The sequence below is a fragment of the Phyllobates terribilis genome, unplaced genomic scaffold (assembly GCF_046119375.1).
Source record: "Phyllobates terribilis strain yellow unplaced genomic scaffold, ASM4611937v1 Scaffold_1__5_contigs__length_1240528914, whole genome shotgun sequence".
Taxonomy (NCBI): Eukaryota; Metazoa; Chordata; class Amphibia; order Anura; family Dendrobatidae; genus Phyllobates; species Phyllobates terribilis.
In genome coordinates, this window is record NW_027362761.1 from 189,250,529 (window position 1) to 189,273,480 (window position 22,952).

Here is a 22,952-nt window from a genome sequence, read left to right on the forward strand (position 1 = left end):
CTAGGCTTTTGTTAGGTTTCCATTTCTGATTAAAATAGTGTAGTAGCTAAGATATTCGGCCCTTCAGAATTCAAAGAAAATGGCACTGAATTAAAGAAGTTATCCAACTTTTGAGAAAATAAATAAAACACCTGTAAAAGTCATAAAATGATAAAATAAACAATACTGGCCATATTTTTGCCAAGCGATCCATCGCTGCCTATCTGGTGGTCCTCCTTGTCTGTAATCATAAGCTCCCAGCATGTGACCGCTGCAATCAATCAGTGAAAACAGCTGTTCCTGGCCATACTTTACTGGCCTCACCACTCAGCACTGTGCCATGATGACATAGTACTGTGCATTTCTACTGCAGTCATTGATTGACTGAATGGTCACCTGCGGACTATTTGTAAGAAAAGAGAAGGAGCACTACCAGAGAGGTAGCGGTGGATGGTCCAGGGAAGGCGAGTAGTTTTTTTTTAATAACATCAGTATCTGTTGAATAATGAAGAGATGTGAGCCTCTCTGCACATTTGAAGTGCTGGAATGTATGTCCTCATTTTCATGGAGGTGATAAGACTACTTACTACCTCACAATTGTTTTAGTCATATTTATAGGAAATTATATATAGATATTTCGGAATGAAAAAATCAGCAGTGGTGCCCCAATAAAAAATTCCTCGTTGCTATAAAGATAGTTAAATATAGAAGTGCATTTTCTTTTTCCTAAATATCATGGTAAATCCGTTATTAACATTAGAATGTTGTAATGGACCAGTGCTGCCATCTGCTGGAAATACACATGTATTTGTGCTACCCTTTATGTGTCAATCGTGTGTCCCGTCTCAGCAGATGTCAATCCTAGTTCTTCCTCTACTGTATATATGTTTCAGCTCTTTGTCGTGAAACATCTTGCTTCCAAACACGTCATGTAAGTTTAATGTTCAGGAAGTATTACGTTAGATGTTGGTTGTTCCGAAAGTATTATGTTAGAATTTCCTGACCTTATAAAAAAAAAAAAAAATCATGGTCTTTAGTCAAAATGTTTTGGCTTTTTTGGATGCTATAGATCAAGCTAGAATTAAAATAAAGAGCTATCAGTTTCACAATCATTGTAACCTATAGGCAGCTTGGTGGCTCAGTGGTTAGCACTGCTGTTTTGGATCGGGTCCTGGGTTCAAATTTAAGGACATGTGATAGATGTTTATATGTTCTCCCCATGTTTGCGTGGGTTTCCTCCCACACTCCAGACATACACATTAGATTGTGAGCCCGAACAGGGATGATGATGATGATAGTGTCTGTAAAGTGCTGGGTAATTAATGGTGCTAAATAAAATAATAATAATACCTCACTTACCAAAATCTGTAGGGTTGACTGCCAAGTCTACTTTCTGAATAGTGTTGGAAGACTTCGGAGTATGGTCATCACATGCAAGTGACGGGAGAGAATGTGATATTTTTGTCTCTTCACAATGAGCAGTATCTTGTCTTTCTTTTGTACTTTCAGATAGTGCTCTTATCCTTGGAATATTGCCTGTGCCCATTCTTCCAAACTTTCGATACGCTTGACTGCATTCATATTCTTGGCACAGATCTGGGCTAATGGAAGTCAGAGAAATGTTTTCACAGCTATAAAGTTCATCAAGACTGTCACCCACCGATTGTTTAGAGTAGGCTTTCTCTGTCATGTTCCATAGATCTGGTTCTACATAAAGGAATGGAGAGGATTGTTGAGTGTAGTCCTCTATGACATCTGGGATACAGTCAGTTTGATTAGGACCATCTTTGGTAAATGCTTCACAGTGCTCAAAGCTACTTTCCATGTCATTGTGTTGATCTAGAACATCAGAAGACAAATCATCTTCAAAGACTAGCTGAGATTGTTCGATATCGTCTATAATGTCTGATGATTTTCTCATAGCATACGCATCATTGTTACCTTCTTCACCTGGAGCTTTGCTCTCATAAGCATGAGCAAGAAAATCTGTGTTGTATGACAATACATTGACATGACTTAGGCTTTCAATATCATCATTTGGACCAGGTTCATTATCTGAGACGGTGTTCAAGTTTGATTTGTAGAACATTTGTGAACATATGTCTTCCTCTTCACCCAAACAATGTAATAATTCAGTATTTCTATCTTCAGTTTCTGATGAGTTTACAATTTTGGTATTTTTCTCATACTCACCATTAACTGGGTGCAAATTGTTAAAAGTAGGGCAACTTAGATTGACAAGACTGTTTGGATCCAGTTTGGATTGTTCTGGTTCATCGGAAAGATTATTAAGAGACTCTGCTGTGCCCTTTATTACTTTATACTCTGTTGAGGGATAATATTTAAAGCAATCTTCTTGCTCCTCCAAACTTTCTTCTTCTGTGCCAGGTGTAGTTGAACTGGAATGAGTATCATTAAAGAATGTAGTAGGAGGTTCCATATCCAGCACCTTTTCCTGGAAATAGTTTTTAACATTACTATCCATTGGGCTGGGATGGTCAAGTACATCATTTGACACAGGACTTGATGAAGATTCAGAATCTTCACAAATTTGTGTGTTCCAAATATCCAGATTCAGGGGAACTTTACTAATCATACCAGATGATATGTTAGAAGAGTTAATACTATCAGGATCCGTTGTATTGTCGTGATAGGTATTCTTTGTCACTAAGGAATGGTCTATTTTATTTCCATATAAAATGTCACCATGTATTGGACCTAAGTTGTCAGATAATTCTGGGCTTGGTGAACTAGAATTGGGAGAGCCAATGAGGACATTTACCTTATGACAAGGGTCAATTTTCAGATCTTGTACAACACTAACATTAGATATACCCAAACTTAAATCAGCTGATGCATAGTTACTATGGGAGGAAGATAATACATTTTCATGTACAATAGTATCTACAACATCTGCATGTGTAGTATCTATGAGAGGTTTGCAATTGATGTCACCATATAATATATTTTCCTTTATTTCAATGTTTCTATTCGGAGATTGCTGTTTAGTACAAAAACTTTTGTCATGAATATAGGGCTTACATGTGTTATTTGCCACTGAACTTAATGGACCTGAATTCTGTGACATGTACTTATTGTTGGTCTGACTATGGGTGTCATTGACTGGGGATAAGTGGATAACACAGTTTATATTTTTGTCACAGTCATCACGTCCTACCCTGACACCTAACACTGGAGATTTGGTTAACAAATTGACATCTTGTAAAGTATCTAAATCATCAGGTGTGTTCAGAGAGGATGATTCTGTGTCATATGGCAAATCTGTTTCCCAAATGTCTGGTTCTTGATCTACCATGTGTGAAGTCAAATCTTCATGTGGTTTGCTAATATCATCAAGCTGATGTTCACTGAAAACATTGACTACCTTATTCATTAGATCAGGAGAAAGTGGTTTGATACTTTGTAGCCTAACATACGAGTGATCATCAAGGTCATTTAATCTTGCTTTTCTATCTGAAGTGGCTTTTACGTATGGCTTATGAGTTTTAAGGAGAACATCATCTGGTGTTTTACTTGCTGAAGAACTCTGAGGATCACAATGTAAAAAATAACCTATATCATTGTTAGCAAAGTGGAACTCAGGTGAATTATTGGAGCTCGTTTTGGGTACATTTTCATCATTGGATAAATCTCTGCTACCTTGTTTTAAATCTTCCCCTTCCATATATTCAAGACTAAAGTTTTGCCATGAACGGGGTGTCAGATTGTTCATATGGTCACTTCTTTCTATCATGACATTTACTCCATCTATTTTATCAGATGTCCTATGTGGAACTTTTGAATTTATAGTTTCAACAGAATTATTTATGTTTTCTATATTTGAAGAGCTACTTTTATCCAATGTCAACTCTTTATTTTCATTAACAAGCTCAGTTTTTTGTTCTTCCCATGCCTTCTCAATATCCTTTATATCATCTTCGTACAAAGGAGAAGATACTGAGTCTGACGTTGAGTAATTGGTATCTGGAGGAGAAACAATGCAGTCTTTGCTTGTGCCAGGGATTGTAAAGTCCATGCATGAATAAGACAAAAATGGGTCTTCCCAATCAATTTCTCCCTTAAGAATATTTGACTCTTTACCTTGACCAAAATCCCACACACAGAGGTTTCTTTGTATGTGTATTAAATCATTTGATTCCTCTCCATCAGGATTTAAGCATTTTGAGTATCCATTCGGAGCGTCACATTTTTGTTTTGAGTGCAGCTCTGCTTCCAGTATTTCTTGATCGAGTCTGTTACTTTGATCATTTATATCAGGAGTATATTCTAAAGAAAGGTCACTTGTTACTTCACTTACTTCATTTGTTTTGGAAAAGTATCTCTTACGGTTAGCCGTGTGCAAAGAATCCCATGTATCAAATGGTTTATTAGTACATTGTCCATAGCTATCTGGAGAGCCACACCATGGATCTGATGTTGACTCTATGGGTTGGTTAGAGCTCCATAAATCTGAAAATGTATTGTTTTCCTGCTCCACGGGGTTATCATAATTCTGCCTATTAGGACAATTAGGTACTTTCATATGAAAAGATCCATTTGTTTTTCCAGCTCCATGATTGTTTTTTTGCTTTTCACCTTTCCATGAATCAGGGCTATTGAACACAGGTTCATGTTCACTTGAACTCCAGGTATCGGTATTTAGCAAGGCCTCTTGTGTTAAGTTTTGTTCCCCTCCATTCCACCAGTAGGAATATTTAACCTGAGATATGTCAGCAGCTCCTATTTCATTTATTTTCTCTATAACATCTTCCGGAAAAAAAATTGGAGGTCCATTGTCTAGTGGGGAACTTTCCACTAGACTGTTCATAGGTGTAGGAGGGATTTTAACTTCTGTATGTCCAGGAACATCAGAAGATAAAGGAGAACTAAATTCAACTAGATCACTTACACTGGGATGTTTGTCACACAAATCCTCATGGTTTTCAGGACTATGCATGAAATTGTCATCAAACTCTACTAAACTAATATTTTCTACCTCTAACAATGTAGTCTTTCCAGATTTAGAATTTAACAATTTGGTTGAACAGTTAGGTACATCATTTCTGTAGAAATGGGGTTGGTCATGTTCTTTCTGAGCAGTAGCTTGCTGTCCTTCTGAGGAATCACTCTGAAAAAAGTAATCATCAGCCATAGAGTAGTCTGCAGAATGTGATGAAGATTCAGAACGCATATTAGGGACTAGATCAAAGCTGAAGAGGTCAAGATTATCACTGTTATTCCTAGTGGATGGGGTTTCTTCTTCAATAATTACACATTCTGGGATAGGACTATAAGAATCCATTCCAGGAGCAAAATTGTGATGAGGACCTACAAGCTCTGCGACTGGACTGTCATCACTGAGAAAAACAGAGCTCTCTTTTGATGACCTGCTACTTCTTATTGTTGCAAGGCCACTATCTGGGCTCACAAGGTCAACATTGATATCCACTTGGGCCTGGACTGATCCATTAATGTCCTGTTGATTATCTGGAAAGTTTGATGGATTTTGTTGAGGGTCTACATCAGAACCATAAAGCTCCATAATACCAGATGATCCCTGTGAGAGAGGTGCGCTACCAGCAACAGCTTCAGTTGAGGACGTTCGGCTGTTGGGAACCACACCAATACGTCTTCTGTTGATGGCTTCTTTGATGATTGCTGCCACTTGCTCACAAGTTACTAAAGGGCTGTCTTGTTGATAAACAAAAAAACGATCACACCCATAATCTGATGGCTCAAGATCAAGGAAAGGATTTTGGCATTCTTCCAATTCACAGCACACCTATGACATGCAAAGATGTTGGTTAATGGATTGAAAGAAAAATATCATATACGTGTATATACAGTACAGACCAAAAGTTTGGACACACCTTCTCATTTAAAGATTTTTCTGTATTTTCATGACTATGAAAATTGTGCATTCACACTGAAGGCATCAAAACTATGAATTAACACATGTGGAATTATATACTTAACAAAAAAGTGTGAAACAACTGAAAATATGTCTTATATTCTAGGTTCTTCAAAGTAGCCACCTTTTGCTTTGATGACTGCTTTGCACACTCTTGGCATTCTCTTGATGAGCTTCAAGAGGTAGTCACCAGAAATGGTTTTCACTTCACAGGTGTGCCCTGTCAGGTTTAATAAGTGGGATTTCTTGCCTTATAAATGGGGTTGGGACCATCAGTTGTGTTGTGCAGTAGTCTGGTGGATACACAGCTGATAGTCCTACTGAATAGACTGTTAGAATTTGTATTATGGCAAGAAAAAAGCAGCTAAGTAAAGAAAAACGAGTGGCCATCATTACTTTAAGAAATGAAGGTCAGTCAGTCCGAAAAATTGGGCAAACTTTGAAAGTGTCCCCAAGTGCAGTTGCAAAAACCATCAAGCGCTACAAAGAAACTGGCTCACATGAGGACCACCCCAGGAAAGGAAGACCAAGAGTCACCTCTGCTTCTTAGGATAAGTTTATCCGAGTCACCAGCCTCAGAAATCGCAGGTTAACAGCAGCTCAGATTAGAGACCAGGTCAATGCTACACAGAGTTCTAGCAGCAGACACATCTCTTCAACAACTGTTAAGAGGAGACTTTGTGCAGCAGGCCTTCATGGTAAAATAGCTGCTAGGAAACCACTGCTAAGGACAGGCAACAAGCAGAAGACACTTGTTTGGGCAAAAGAACACAAGGAATGGACATTAGACCAGTGGAAATCTGTGCTTCGGTCTGATGAGTCAAATTTGAGATCTTTGGTTCCAACCACCGTGTCTTTGTGCAACGCAGAAAAGGTGAACGGATGGACTCTACATGCCTGGTTCCCACCGTGAAGCATGGAGGAGGAGGTGTGATGGTGCTTTGCTGGTGACACTGTTGGGGATTTATTCAAAATTGAAGGCATACTGAACCAGCATGGCTACCACAGCATCTTGCAGCGGCATGCTATTCCATTCGGTTTGTGTTTAGTTGGACCATCATTTATTTTTCAAAAGGACAATGACCCCAAACACACCTCTAGGCTGTGTAAGGGCTATTTGACCAGGAAGGAGAGTGATGGGGTGCTACGCCAGATGACCTGGCCTCCACAGTCACCAGACCTGAACCCAATCGAGATGGTTTGGGGTGAGCTGGACCGCAGAGTGAAGGCAAAAGGGCCAACAAGTGCTAAGCATCTCTGGGAACTCCTTCAAGATTGTTTGAGGACCATTTCCGGTGACTACCTCTTGAAGCTCATCAAGAGAATGCCAAGAGTGTGCAAAGCAGTCATCAAAGCAAAAGGTGGCTACTTTGAAGAACCTAGAATATAAGACATATTTTCAGTTGTTTCACACTTTTTTGTTAGGTATATAATTCCACATGTGTTAATTCATAGTTTTGATGCCTTCAGTGTGAATGTACAATTTTCATACTCATGAAAATACAGAAAAATCTTTAAATGAGAAGGTGTGTCCAAACTTTTGGTCTGTACTGTATGCAAACATATGACTATGATACTTTACATGTAATTAGAAATAAATGTAGAATTGAGTACAACACATAAGATGTCTAGAACTCAGAGGTTACATTATAGCTGCATAATATAGTGCAACATAATGTATATAAAAATTAACAGATAGCCTGTCTAGTGTGAGATTGAATCATGGAAAATGCTGGAGCGAACTATGAAAGCTGTTTAAGAGAGTATGTCCAGAAATGCTGGATTTTCTCAACAGTCTTAGTTTGCTGGCACTTTTGTGTTTTTTTTCTGGGCCTGGATTTTTTAAAGGGAATCTGTCACCAGGTTTTTGCTACTCCATCTTGGAGCAGCATGATATAGGGGCAGAGACAGTGTATCACTTACTAGACTGTGTGTTGAAATTTTTTTTAAATCAATGTTTTATCTGCTGTAGCTCTACCATATATGTTGAGGTCAGTATAACTCCACCCACACCACTGATTGGTAATTTTCTGTGTACACTGTGCATAGGCTGAAAGCAGCGAATCCAGTGGTAGAGGTGGGGTTATGCAGAGCTCATGAACTTAAAGGAACACCTGGAAACAGGTTTACAAGCAGCCTAGTAAGTGATACATTGCTGGAATCCGGGTCTTAGTCTCTATATTATACTGCTCTCAGATTAGGTGGCAAAATGCTGGTGACTTTACAAGGCACCAGACTGAAATGTGTAACAGTGTAAAACCCTTCCTTTATGGTGCTTTGTCTTATGGCCCATGTATTTGTAATATAAGTTAAAAAAAATGTCTATAGATTTTACCATGCTGAACCTTGCCATGCATGCCGGTTATTTAGGGTGAGCTACAATATTCTTTTACTCTGTACACCACAGATGATCTACTGCAATATTCAGCAATCATAATTGGGTTTGTTATAGTAAAACAACCCCTATAACAATAAAATCGAGTAACAAACAGCAGCACTGTGAACTATATATGTACATACACCAAAATAAAATTCAAAGCACATAATAGTTACAGTACTTTAGAAATGAAATCAGCTCTTACTTGGTTACATAATTCGGGGTTCTCCGAATAGACAGCTATTTGTTGTCTTGTTGCCTGATCGCCTGATGAGTAGCTGGCCAAAAGAATAAGTATGTCAAACTCGTATTTATCAAGAAATATCTTCAGATCACCAATGATGTTCCTGTAGCTCATTAAGTCCTGGTAGTAATGAAAAGAAAACAGTTCACTGAGATGTATGTAAGACATGAACACTAGACTCTATCTATAACCATGACTTAATACATTTATGGAAGTCAGTGAAGGAAATTTACAATTACCGTTGTAGGCTGTTAACAATTAGGAATAAAAAATGGTGTCAGTTACTCCAAGTATATCAAAATGACATATGCCATCATAAGTTTGGCCTAACTTACTGAATTAGAAATGGCAGAGACTTCTCTCTTCCTTACACCACATCCATCTTATCTGATGGTTATTTACACAACTATATTCCAAACGGCTAAAGTAAATGTGACTCATTTTAACAAGAAACAAAATGAACATAATGAACATGCTGAAACTAATTAAGTAGAAAGCAAAAGTGCATTTAAATAACATAGGGTTCTTAGTAACACTGGTTTTGATCAAAAATAGAATAAAAGCCATCCCATCATGATATGTTATTTTTTGATCAAAAACAGTGTTACTAAAAACCCTATTTTATTTAAATGCAGGGTTGTAATAGTGTTACAATACTGCAGAGCTGTGAGAGCTGCAGCAAATGTTTTTGTAAGAAGACAAAGTTCAGTTCTACTGTTCTGTGTTACTAACTTGTCTCACACTGGTAATGTCCCCTTTCATTTATAATAAGCTCTGGAGGCAGATTCTCAGGGAGATCTAGGTCCAGCCCATAGAGCTTAACAACTCTTTTATATGTAAGAAAAAAATGTGGATTTCTCAGGAATAAAACATCAGACTGCAGATATCAAGGTATCATTTTCTTCAGCTTCCTATGACCTACATGCCCATATAGAGGGTTTAGGAGGGTTAATCCTACTGACAGATTCCCTTAAGTTACTTAGTGACATTAGATGAAATTATAAGACTTTTCTCATATAAATATCATTAGAAAATCAGATTATTTCCCCAAGTATTACAGGGAGGAATGTTTACTGTTATTCCATCAGAATGAGTGAAAATGTGGTGAGATTCTCTTTTCTTAGAGGCAATGGAAGAGCGAAGTTCAAATGTGGTGAATTAATTCCCTGATTTCCTAAAACCTCTCAATGGCCAGCAAGTCAGCAAAATACAGATCAGTAGAACATTTTCCTGGCCTCCTACCAGGTGCCTGAATTGTACTTGATACAGAATATTTATCAGTCATGTATCAATATGTCTCTGGCTATTAGGCAACATAGATATAGGAGGGGAATACAGTTACATTTAATGGATTAATATTAACCCCTTCACGACCTCTGATGTATATTTATGTCAAAGGTCGTGTCCCTGCCTTTGATGTGGGCTTGCACGCCAAGCTGACATTCTTCCTCGCTGAAGTACTTTTATGTATAGCACAAGTGATCAGACAATCGCAGCTTCAAGTCTTCTAAGGGGACTATTGAAATCAGTAAAAAGTGTGAAAAAAGTTTTTTAAAAATAATTAAAAAAAATACAAAAGTTAAAATCACCCTCTTTTGGCCCATTGAAAGTAAAACAATAAAAAATACATATATTTGGTATCACTGCATTCAGAAATGTCCAATCTATCAAAATATAAAAACAATTAATCCGATTGGTAAACGGCGTAATGAGAAAAGAAATTAAAATTCCAGAATTACAATTTTTTTTGCTGTCGCAACATTGCAGTAAGATACGATAAGAGGCAATCAAAACATCAGGTCAAGCCGCAAAAAATAGACCCTCACCCAGTTCCAGATCCTCAAAAATGAAAACGCTACGGGTCTCGGAAGATAGGGACATAAGCAAACATTTTTTTTCTTACAAATTCCAGAATTTTTTTTCACCACTTAAATAAACAAAACCCATACATGTTTGGTATCTACGTACTCGTACTGACCTGGAGAATCATATTTCCAGATCAGTTTTACCATACAGTGAACATGATAAATAAAAAAAAGCAAAGAACAATTGTGGAATTGCACTTTTTTTGTAATTTTACCGCACTTGGAATTTGTTTCCCGTTTTCCAGTACACTATACGGTAAAATCAACGTCTATATTGACAGAAAAATAAAAAAGTATGGCTCTTGAAAGAAGGGGAGAAAGAAACGAAAATGGAAAATCGCAAGGTCATAAAGAGGTTAAATAATGCTGAGTGAATCAATTCAATGCGAATCAAATCAAAATTTTGTTTATTTCTTTTAAATTAGCTTGACTCAGCGTATTTGAAGAATGTGTGATTAAATCCATAGGAACTGTGAAAAATTCCTGTCTCTATTCTACCCAATTCAGAAATTTGCTTCAGCCAGAGAAGGTTCACATGATTTGGGCGTGACTGGTCTTCCCCTTAATGTCTTGCAGCTATCACATCACATGGAATAGCACAGGCAGTTAGAATGCACTATCATAGACTGTATAAAAGCTGAGGTAGGGAACACAGCAACCATTTTGCAGTGAATCTTGATAATGAGAAGATGTCACACCTCACAGCTTAGCAAAAGAGTTAGGCCATGGCCCCACTATCAGTATTTGGTCAGTATTTTTTCTCAGAAGAGGGAGACAAAACCAGGAGTGGGTGATAAATGCAGAATTGGTGACTTGTTTCTATTATACCTTTTCTCTGATTGTTCCTCAGCTGGTTTTGGCTCCCACTCCTGAGAAAATATACTGACCGAATACTGATAGTGGGGCCGTGGCCGTAGGGTGAGATAGCCATAAAACAGGACAAATACTACAGACAATGTTGCCCAGTTTCATCAAAACCGGGCGTGCTGGAGTCAGATGCTCCTGATTCTTCAATGAGTACACACCTCTAAATGAATTAGGAGCATCGTGTATTGATAGAGTTGTATGGTGGACAGGGCCTGGGAATCAGACTGAGGTGCTGAGGAGTTGATGTTATCAGAGGAGTGTCGTGGCATTGGCGATTAAGAGAGGACCTGATGTCCGGCTAAAATATATTACTGGGACAGAGCTACTTGTTATGTGATCAGCTTTGGAGCAGGTGTTGACACAATTACTGGCTCAACAGCAATTACAGGCACAACAGCACCTGAAAGCTGTGGTCATTGTATTGGTAGTGGTGAGTCCTACTTGTGAGCATCTCAGATGTGGGAATTCTATTCCACGTTGCTAGCAGACAAACTTTAGCAGTGAGCCGGCTTTGCAGGAGAAAAATATTTTGTGGATGTCCCAGTTCAAATAGGCTAGGAACTATAGCTCGAACAAACAAATGGACAGTGACGTAACAGCTGTGTAAAAAATGCAGATAAGCTGGCTCCCAAACCCAAATTAGACACATTCAAAAAAATTGCATGATGAAAGGATACAAGTCCATATAGTTTTTCAAAAAGTTGCTATTATTTTTCTTATTATAAACTCTTTGCTTGAAAAGGGGTCTGCCCCCGAAATGTCACAACAGGTGCATTTTTGCACACCAACTTCCTTTCCATGAAGTCTCCATGAAGTGCTGGTTGTACCTACAGCTGATGTATTCATTTCATGGATTTGACACTATCTCTTTCTGGATTATTATAAGGACTGACTGGTGGAACCAGTCCAGAAAGTTCACCATCCAGCAAGTATTTGTCTTTTTGAAAAACTAAATGGGCTTGTGTCCTTTGATCATGCTTTTTTTTTTTTTTTTAATAGGAACTATAGCTCTCCATCAGCACATGAAGCAACATCACCTGCTTATTTGGGAAAAGCAAACTTGCTTGCAATGTGAGCAAGGCTCAAGCTGTCCTCACACCCCTTTTTCTTGCGGTTGTCTTTCTGATAGCCAGGCTGCATCCTCAAACGATACTGAACCTGGTCAGTGTGATCGTCATCTTCTATTGCTTGTCAAACTCAAATCATCAAATATATCTACCTGATTGTGTGGCCACTGGCCAAAAACCAACCATATCTTCCCAGACAATTACTTGTGTACCAACTCAACTCCCAACTGGTCAAGTTTTTTGTGGTGTAGTCACTGCAGTATCACTGCCTTTTCAGAAATGATGGCATGAGCTCCGTCTCACCTTAAGATACTCCGCCACCATTATATCTTGCAGAAAGGGATATGTGCTGTCACATGCATGAGAATATGGGTGTACTCTAGATTTGGCATTGAGCTCAAAAGTTCACTGCACTGTTGACACATTGTGCTGCAATTATGGACAAGTGAGGTACATGTACTTCATGTCTTGGGTCAATGTTTTAGCTGATAGGAGTGCACCACAGGACAGGAGGTGAAGCCTCCATGATTGAGCAGTGCTAAGTCTGGTTCCTATGCCAGGAAACACTTATTCACTTCCTCTTATACCTCCCCAACATCCTCCTCAATGAACATCAACCCATCTCTAGTGTTGAACAAATTTGTTCGGCATTTCAAATTCATGTTCGTTTGCGGAGTTCCGACTTGTTCGCGCAAAAAAAACGGCTCCGCCCATGAACATCCCTGATTTGCCACGCTGTCATTTGCAAATTCGCTCAACACTACCCATCATTGCGTCCACTCTCTGTAGTCTTTTTGTTTTTGTAAGCACTGCCAAGCTGTTTTACAGTTTGTGACAATGGGAGACAAAGCCATACAGCGGACAATTTGCTCCTATGCATGAAACAGAAAATCTCACGGTGGGTGGCTTCCCGTCAACTGCAACTAAGCATTGTTGTAAGTGACTATGCTCAGAACATTGTGGCAGCAAAGTAACTCATGCTCTTTGCACAGTGCACATACTAAATTTAATTGTACAAATTTCTTAAAGAAACCTGCTTGAAGAAGATGGTGGCCATGGTCAGGACAGTGTCTGGCCATGTTTTGTAAACACCCTCCATACTTTGTAAAAATAGAATTGTCTACCTGACTTGCAACTTTCCAATACATTGGAATGCTGCATCTGTTGTGGCATCTGTACGATCAGCATATAGTGTCAACAATGTCATGCAGCAACTTCTACATGTCCACTGTTGCCCTTTAGCTGTTGGGGACCCTCAAGTATGTTATCTGCAGTAGCATCTGGAGGAGAGGAGGAGGAGTAACAGCAGATGGATATGGAAAGGAACATTGAGTTACTCCAGGCACAGGCAGGAAACCAGGCTGACATCCAGTGTGCAATTGATGATGACAACAAAGATGACAACACTGCCTAATAAAACTAACTGTTGCAGCAGGGTACATAAAGTGAACCTGACGCGCCCCTGGGCCTGTGTCGCGCTGCGTTGCGCATGCGGGAGCTTACCCGGAGCCGGATCTGTTGAGGGTTGTAGTCTCGTGGCGGTGACCCGGTCCGTGCCCAGGGAGTCAAACTGAGCGGCGATGTATTAGCAGTAGATGTAGGACGACTACGCCACCCGTTGAATGCAGCTATGGAGCTGCCGCTGCAGGGCAGACCGCTGAGGCCGGTGGAAGGATGGTGCAGCGTGGATGGTATAACCCCCAACGGGAGGGGTATGGCCTCAGGGCAGCCGACGTGGATGATGGGGGTAGCAGGGACCACTCAGAGACGGTACGGTGTAGTTCAGGGTCTTTACTGGTGACAACGATAGACCCTCCCGGAGTACTGGCTAGCGATTGGGGCCTGGTCAGTCCTTGAGCAGATGGGATCTCCCCTGGCCAGGTGGAGTTGTAGGCCTCCCAAACTAACTGTACTCTTCTGGCTACCTTGCTAGAAGCGGGTATAAGTAGCCCACGTCCCTGAGTGTACCGTGTGGTGCTCACCCGTATGGCCGGTGACTCGGGGCCTTCTAGTAGCTTCCGCTCCACGACGGCGGTGCTGGTCCCATGCGTGTGACCGTGCCTTCGGGTTTCTTGGCCAGAGGACCTGAAATCCCCTGCCTGACGGATTCTGCTGCTGGGTAGGAGTTAGTCCCCACAGCCTCGGACTCCGGGTCCGGTAAGAAATCTTCTCAGTCAGGGCGAGCTCTGCAGCTGCCAGCCCCTGACTCCTTGTAACACTGCTCCCACAGAGCTCCTGATGTTTCTTCCCATAGCTGCTTCTCTTCTCTGTCTCTACTTCTGGCATGGCCCAGGAGCTGGGCCCAGCCGGAGCCACAGCTCCCTGTCAGCCCTCCTGGCTGAACTCTCCCACTGAACTCCCTAACCCTGCCTCAGCCCCAGGTTTATATAGGGGAAGTTCTTCCCCTCCCAGGACTGGGCAGGAGGTGTGGCATGCATAGGATTCCTGACCAAGAGACCTCCAACCTGCTCTCAGACATAACATTGCCGTTACTGTGGAAACCAGACCCCTGGGGTGCCACATTCCCCCCTAGTGAAATTTAGTACTCCGGGACTAAACATATTTTTAGAAAAACATAACAAGGTATAAACAATAATAATACAATAAGAAAAACACATAAAGATGGTTACGGCGTGTCCACAACCGGGTGCAGTCTTTGAAGAAAAGCAAGGTGTCCATTTCACCAAAACAGGGAGAGGTAACCAGGTAGGGGTCTGTCCTGCCCCGAGTCCTTAACAGTCTTTAGTCCATTCCTGGGTTACGCTCCAACCATGTACAAAGGATTCCCGGTAAATCCACCAAAGACTCCCATAAATTACTAGAAACACATAATTATTTACAGGATATGGCCGCTCTCAGTCCTCGGCCAGTGGGGATAAGGAATGGCTGCTCACAGTCCTCAGCCTGGTTTAAGATAGGGGCACATGGGGAACAATTCACTAATCCCAACGGGGACCATATTTTAATTAGCAGCAGTCCTTGTACCCTTACGGGTAACTATTTACAGCTCTTTATTCACGCTACTTCCCTTCAGTAGCTATGTCCTCTTTGTGCTCCCTCCTGAGGGTAGTCCTCAGACCCGTCCGGGTCCTCTTGGCTTTCCTCGTATTGGTAGTACTGCAGCTCCTCCTCGGTTAGCTGGGTTAGTATCTCTGCGACAGTCCTCCTCCCAGGTGGCCAGGACTTTACCTCCCTTTGGGCTGCCCCGGTTAATTGGGCCACCAGGATGCTCACTTTTTGCTCCTCTGTGAGGGGGTACACCTGGAAGAGGCTATCCAGCTTTTCTCTAAAGTCATGCAGGGTATGTGACTCCCTTGAGTACTGGGGTAGCCAGGCTGCCCCCGGGATATAGGGCATGGTGAAAGGCATGACTGCAGCAGCGCTGGCGCTGGCGGGGGTTGAGGCAGTGAAGCTCTCCTCCGTATCCGACATCTTCCTCCCCCCCAGTGGACCGTGGCCTACCTTGCGATGATCCTCTTCCGTAGGCCGCGGCTCCGCAGTGGATCGTCAGGGTTGAGGACCTTCCGTCGCGCTCCTGTGACGTCGGCGTCTGCTGGGCTCCTTCCAGGACCTTACGGAACGTCCGGACGTGAGGCGGGGCTTCAGTTCTCGCGCGCTTTCGGAGTCCACGCCCCTCTTCTTCCCGCGCGGCGTCTTCAAGATGGCGTCCAACGGCGGGAAAACTCCACGGAAGGCGGGAAGAAGGCTGAAAATGGCGCCGGATGGCGGGAATCTTCACCACAGGTTAGTTTAAAAGTCTCTTTTTCAGGCACGCAGTACCCGGTGGTTGCGGGCACGGTATCCTGCCGACTACGCCAAAAGTTGACGCGCCCCTGGGCCTGTGTCGCGCTGCGTTGCGCATGCGGGAGCTTACCCGGAGCCGGATCTGTTGAGGGTTGTAGTCTCGTGGCGGTGACCCGGTCCGTGCCCAGGGAGTCAAACTGAGCGGCGATGTATTAGCAGTAGATGTAGGACGACTACGCCACCCGTTGAATGCAGCTATGGAGCTGCCGCTGCAGGGCAGACCGCTGAGGCCGGTGGAAGGATGGTGCAGCGTGGATGGTATAACCCCCAACGGGAGGGGTATGGCCTCAGGGCAGCCGACGTGGATGATGGGGGTAGCAGGGACCACTCAGAGACGGTACGGTGTAGTTCAGGGTCTTTACTGGTGACAACGATAGACCCTCCCGGAGTACTGGCTAGCGATTGGGGCCTGGTCAGTCCTTGAGCAGATGGGATCTCCCCTGGCCAGGCGGAGTTGTAGGCCTCCCAAACTAACTGTACTCTTCTGGCTACCTTGCTAGAAGCGGGTATAAGTAGCCCACGTCCCTGAGTGTACCGTGTGGTGCTCACCCGTATGGCCGGTGACTCGGGGCCTTCTAGTAGCTTCCGCTCCACGACGGCGGTGCTGGTCCCATGCGTGTGACCGTGCCTTCGGGTTTCTTGGCCAGAGGACCTGAAATCCCCTGCCTGACGGATTCTGCTGCTGGGTAGGAGTTAGTCCCCACAGCCTCGGACTCCGGGTCCGGTAAGAAATCTTCTCAGTCAGGGCGAGCTCTGCAGCTGCCAGCCCCTGACTCCTTGTAACACTGCTCCCACAGAGCTCCTGATGTTTCTTCCCATAGCTGCTTCTCTTCTCTGTCTCTACTTCTGGCATGGCCCAGGAGCTGGGCCCAGCCGGAGCCACAGCTCCCTGTCAGCCCTCCTGGCTGAACTCTCCCACTGAACTCCCTAACCCTGCCTCAGCCCCAGGTTTATATAGGGGAAGTTCTTCCCCTCCCAGGACTGGGCAGGAGGTGTGGCATGCATAGGATTCCTGACCAAGAGACCTCCCACCTGCTCTCAGACATAACATTGCCGTTACTGTGGAAACCAGACCCCTGGGGTGCCACAAACCTAAGGGGCATCCATTCATGTTTGTATGACAAGCTGCATTCTCAATTGATTGTGGGCAGCCAGGAATATTGTTAGCATCAAGCAAAGAGATGATTCCTAGGGAGTCAAAATTGGCACATTAACAGGATAAGATGTGTTCCCTGTTCAACAAAGCTTTTGTTGAGCAGACGCCTGTCAATTGCATGATTGAGCAGGTGATTACTCTCTACTAGGCATGAGCGGACCCCTTGATGTTCGGGTTTATCGGGTTCAACTGAATTTTAGTCCAAAATCCAGTTTGGGTACCAGAACTCTACACAAACCCAATATAAGTCAATGGGGACCCAAACTTTGTTGCTGTAAAAAGGCTCTCTCTCTGTGCATCCAAACTCCGACCACTAAAACAGACTTCCAGGAGAAGTCCGTGTTCGGAGTTCAGTGCCGTACACTAGGTGTTCAGTATGAACCCTCTACAGACTATACAGAAGATTCAGAACCCACCCGAACTGAAGGAAAATGGATCTTGATAACCAAGAAGAGGTCAGATTTGACACCTCCACCTGGACGAAATCCTCATTTTGATACATATATAGACTCCTTCAGACATGTGATAAAATCCACCATCCTAGACACAAACAGGAGACAAGCATCCAACATCAGTGCCCAGGAGAGAAAGGCCATACAATCTTTGAAAAACCAACAAAGAAATCATCATTAAACCAGCTGACAAGGGTGGTGCAATAGTGATGATGAACACATCAGACTACATGAAGGAAGCAAACAGACAACTGATGGACACCCACTACTACAAAAAACTGGAGTCTGACCCTACACAGGACTATTACAAGGAACTAAACAAGTTGGTATCGTGTCTGCCTGACGAATCCATAAGAGCCGATGAGATGACCTGATACCAGAGAGTCCAAGAATAGGGACATTCTATATGCTCCCCAAACTCCACAAATCTGGAAATCCAGGAAGACCAATTATTTCATGTGTGGGCACCCTTACTGAGCAAGTTTCTGGATGGGTAGAGTGTGTTCTTAAACCACTGGTAAAGAGTACACCCAGCTACATTCAGGACATGACAGACCTACTGAATAAACTAGCAGCAATAGGTCCTCTACCCGAAGGAACCATCCTGACCACCATGGATGTGGAATCTTTGTATTCTAATATCCCACACAAGGATGGATTAAATGCCTGCAAAATCTTCATAGAAAATACAGGAATTGTTGCTGATTCTGTGGTCAGACTTACAGAATTCATCCTCACCCACAATTACTTTGAATTTGATAACAACATACGAGGGGCGATCCAAAAGTAATGATAATCGGTTATTTCTATTGCACACAGAAATTAAAATAAAATGTTTTCTTCTCTCTTAGGTACCCACTAGTCCAGGAAAAAAAAATCACTTAAATAGGCCACGATTCCCGGGAGCTACATTCATTTGAATAGGAACTGCCGAGGAGTGAACATCAAAATGGAAAAAAACGAGCTCAGAGCTGTCATCAAATACCTTTGCTTGAAAAAAAATGACTACCAAAGACATACACAGCGACTTGGTGGAAACATTGGGGGACTCTTCTCCTCCATATTCCACAGTTGCACGCTGGGCCAAGGAATTTAAGCTGGGAAGAACATCGACAGAAGATGAACATCGTGAAGGACGCCCATCCGCGTCCCTCAATGAAGAAAACGTGAAAAAAGTTGAAGAAGTTGTATTGGCCGATCGAAGAGTGACTATCAGGCATGTAGCTGAGGTCACAGGGATCTCATATGGCAGTATTCAAAGAATCCTTGCAAAAGAATTGCATATGAGTAAGGTCTCGGCGCGTTGGGTGCCAAAAATGTTAACCGACGAGCAAAAGAAGAAACGAGTTGACATTTCAATAGCAAATCTCGAAAAGTTCCAAGCAGACAAGGAGAATTTTTTGTCATGTTTTTTGACCATGGACGAGACCTGGATCCATCACTTTGATCCCGAAACGAAACAACAATTGATGACATGGAAACAAGCCAACGAGCCAACGAACCGACGCCGAAGAAATTCAAAGTGTCAAGCTCAGCAGGGAAGGTTATGGCGTCCGTTTTTTGGGACACTGAAGGAATTATTATGGTGGACTATTTGGAGAAGGGAGCCACTATTACGGGCTCCTACTACGCAGAACAAATAAGAAGATTGCGGGAGGCTATCAAGGAGAAAAGGCGTGGCAAACTGCGGGCTGGAGTGCTGTTTCACCAAGATAACGCGTCGGTTCACAAAGCTGCAGTTGCCATGGCTACCATTCAAGAAGCGGGCTTTGAACTGATGGAACACCTCCCCCCTATTCGCCAGATCTAGCCCCCAGTGACTTCTTTCTCTTTCCTCGGCTCAAGGAACACCTCCGGGGCAAGAAATTTGACGACAATAGCGACGTGATAACTGCTGTTGGGGATTTTTTTGAGGGTCAAGATCAAAAAATTTTTTCGAAGGGAATTCTAAGTTTAGAAAAGAGATGGACTAAATGTATAGACTTGTTAGGAGACTATGTAGAACAATAATTTTTTTTTGACTATATTCATTGTGTTTAGTATTGATTATCATTACTTTTGGATCGCCCCTCGTATATCTACAGGAAACTGGTACAGCGATGGTAAGTAAAATGGCTCCACAGTACGCAAATCTTTTCATGGCCAAGCTTGAAAGTGACTTTTTGTCCTCATGTCCGATCAGGCCTCTGGCCTACTATCGTTTCATTGACGATATTTTAATCATCTGGACGGGGTCTGAGCAACAGCTGAAGATGTTCCATGAACACTTTAATCGATTTCATCCCATCATCAACCAAACACTCAGCTACTCCTGTACTGAAATTAACTTTTCGGACACCATCATCAAGCTACAGAACAATGAAATAGAGACATCCTTGTACCGGAAACCAATCGACCGTCCTACATACCTTAAATGGGACAGTTTCCATCCAAAACACATAAAAAACTCTATTGTTTACAGCCAAGCGATTAGATACAATTGGATATGTTCCAACCCTATGGATAGAGACAAACACCTTGATGGCCTTAGAAAGACCTTTTTGAAACAGGGCTACCATCCAAGAACAATTGAGAACCAGATTACAAGAGCCACCAGAATATCAAGGAATCACCTCCTACATTACAAAACCAAACAAGAAAACAACCGGGTGCCTCTAGTAGTCACCTACAATCCAAATCTGGAGGCGCTAAGAAGACCTGCACGGAAACTACAACCCTTACTACAAAAAGATGCCCGATTACAATCCATATTTCCAGACCCCCCACTTCTGTGTTTCAGGCAGCCCCCAAATCTAAGGAGCATCATTGTCAGAAGCTCCCTGTCATCTCCACCAGCTACAGGTACCTTTCCTTGCAACCAGAAAAAATGCAAAACCTGTCCATTTATAACGACCACAGACAAGATAAAGATCCCCAATTTACATCAGGACTATAAGATCCCAGGTACGTTCAGCTGTATCACATCTAATGTAGTGTACTTAATTATATGTACCAAATGTCCAACTGGGGGTCTTTATGTAAGGGAGACAGGTCAAAAACTTAGAACAAGGATGAATCATCATCGCCACACAATAAAAGAAAAAAGAATAGATCTACCTGTAGCCAAGCATTTTTGTTCCCCTGATCACAGCATAAAAGACATAAAACTACTGGTATTAAAAGGTAACTTCAAATCTCAAAGAGAAAGAAGAATCTCAGAATATAAACTGATGGTGACCTTTAACACTTTCAGAGCAGGAATGAATGTGTCGCATGGATTTATGTCATTCTACATCAACTAAGGAATGTGCTCCTCAGACTTGTGAGGCCATCATAACACTGGACCTAGTCACAGGACAATAAAACCTTCACACTCCTTGTCTATTAACTGATAAAATATTTATAGCCAGAACTGTTTATCTCTTCCATAATAATTCTGCTTTTCATCACCTGTCTTACCTATTGCATTTTTTTTTTTGTGTGTGTGTCTTATTGTGTATAAATATGTGACTCTTCAGATTTTGTGTTATACTATGCCTGATGAAGAGACCTGCGTAGTCTCGAAAGCTTGCAATTTGTTACCATCATTTCAGTTAGCCATTAAAAGGTATCAACCACTGAGGACTCTCAAATCGAAATATTTTTCTATCTACTGGCTAACACGATACAAGAATATAGATTTTCCCTATATCAGTATGAACCCCAAACTTTACAGTTAAGGTTCACTCATCTCTACTCTCTACTCCCCTCAGTGCCAATGCTCTCCTACCTGTGCTAGCTCTAGGGCTACAAGTAGCCGAGGCAGCAGCAATTGCAGCATATATGACATTATGGACCAGATGGTTCAGCTGCAGCTACGCCAATTTAACGCACATGAGCAAACAAAGATACAGCCAGTTTGTCATAAAAGTGGCAAGCACTGGACCAGTTTGGCATGGGCATGCTTTTCTGTCCAGCCTACAGTGTAGTACAGGGGTGTCCAAACTTTTTTCTAAGAGTGCCAAATTTGATGAAGTGAACATGTGCGAGGGCCGATCATTTTGCTTGACATTCTTTGGACCATTAAAATGAATGCAAATAAACTTTTTTTGCAAAGTTTATTGAAAACGGCATACTTTTTATTTTGTGACTTGGATGACAAATCTAAACAGGTGTTTAATCAATCTGCCTTAAAGGGGTTAACCCAGACATACCCCCATTCTCACCCAGGAAGCCCCTCCCCGACTTGAGCATCGAAGCAGTTTATGCTCCAATGTCCTACTTTTGCCCTGCACTAAATTGCGCAGAGGAAAGGCATTTTCTGGAGTTCTAGTGACATACCCGGCTCTCCACGGGGCTGGCAGAAAGCCCAGTGACGTCACCGGCACTGATGGGCGGGCTTTATCACCAGTAAACCAGCTAGAGCAGCGCTAAAGCCTGCACATTAGAGCCGGTGAAGCCTCCTACCGGCAGTGTGTCATTGTAAATAGCACAGGGCAAGGGAGCACATCGGAGCATGAGATGCTTTGATGCCCATGGCAGGGGGGCTGCCTGGGTGAAAAAGGGGGTATGTCTGGGTTCTGAACTTGGACAACCCCTTTAATATAATAAAAACAGGAAACTGAGATATCTCAGGAACATTTTAAAGTACATTACACAAAGTAATGTAAGGTTGTCTGTCAACTTATAAGTTCAAAAAATGTGAACAGGAACATAACAGCAAGTATACATGTGTTCAAATATATAACTGTCTATCCAACTGACATTAATTGAGATTTTACAACATATTAATCTCAATTAAAAAAAAGAAACTAGCCTGCACTAATGTGAAGGGTGAAACTGGGATCTGGACTGCAGCACATAGACTAGGTCTGGTTCAATGGCCGTGGTTTTGATGCGCAAAATGTCACGCAGGTGAGAGTCACTTAGTCTTGTCCTCACGCGGTTCTTGTTAAAGTTCATAACAGAGAATGTCTTCTCACACAAATATGTTGAGCCAAACAAGCTCAGGGTTTTCTTAGCCAATGTTCGAATCTCTTGAAACCGGCTCTTATCCAGTTGGCGGTAAAAGTTAACAAGAGAGAGCTGTTGATGACGACTGCGTAACTCGCTGTCACAATGTAGCTCAATGAGCTCGAGCTGCAACTGATCAGGAGCATTGTCGGGGTCAACAGAGAATGGAGAGGAGAAAATGCTGATCTCCTTTTCAATAGCTGCAAAATCTTGAAAGCGCCGTTGAAACTCCCCAGCCAGAGATGTGATGTCTGCTGCA

At 42.4% G+C, this 22,952-nt stretch overlaps 1 protein-coding gene across 9 annotated transcripts in view; it reads right to left on the bottom strand.

The window, feature by feature from the left end:
* PRUNE2 (prune homolog 2 with BCH domain) overlaps window positions 1-22,952 on the bottom strand; it is a 595,812-nt gene that overhangs the window by 201,712 nt on the left and 371,148 nt on the right. For all 9 annotated transcript variants that reach the window (XR_012314194.1, XR_012314187.1, XM_073670747.1 and 6 more), the window contains exons 7-8: window positions 8,473-8,631; window positions 1,339-5,761 (exon numbers count right to left, since the gene is read on the bottom strand). Coding sequence is in view for 7 of the 9 variants with exons in the window: in XM_073670747.1 (XP_073526848.1) it covers window positions 1,339-5,761; window positions 8,473-8,631 (4,582 nt within the window). In the remaining 2 variants the exon portion in view is untranslated. The remainder of the gene's footprint in view (window positions 1-1,338; window positions 5,762-8,472; window positions 8,632-22,952) is intronic.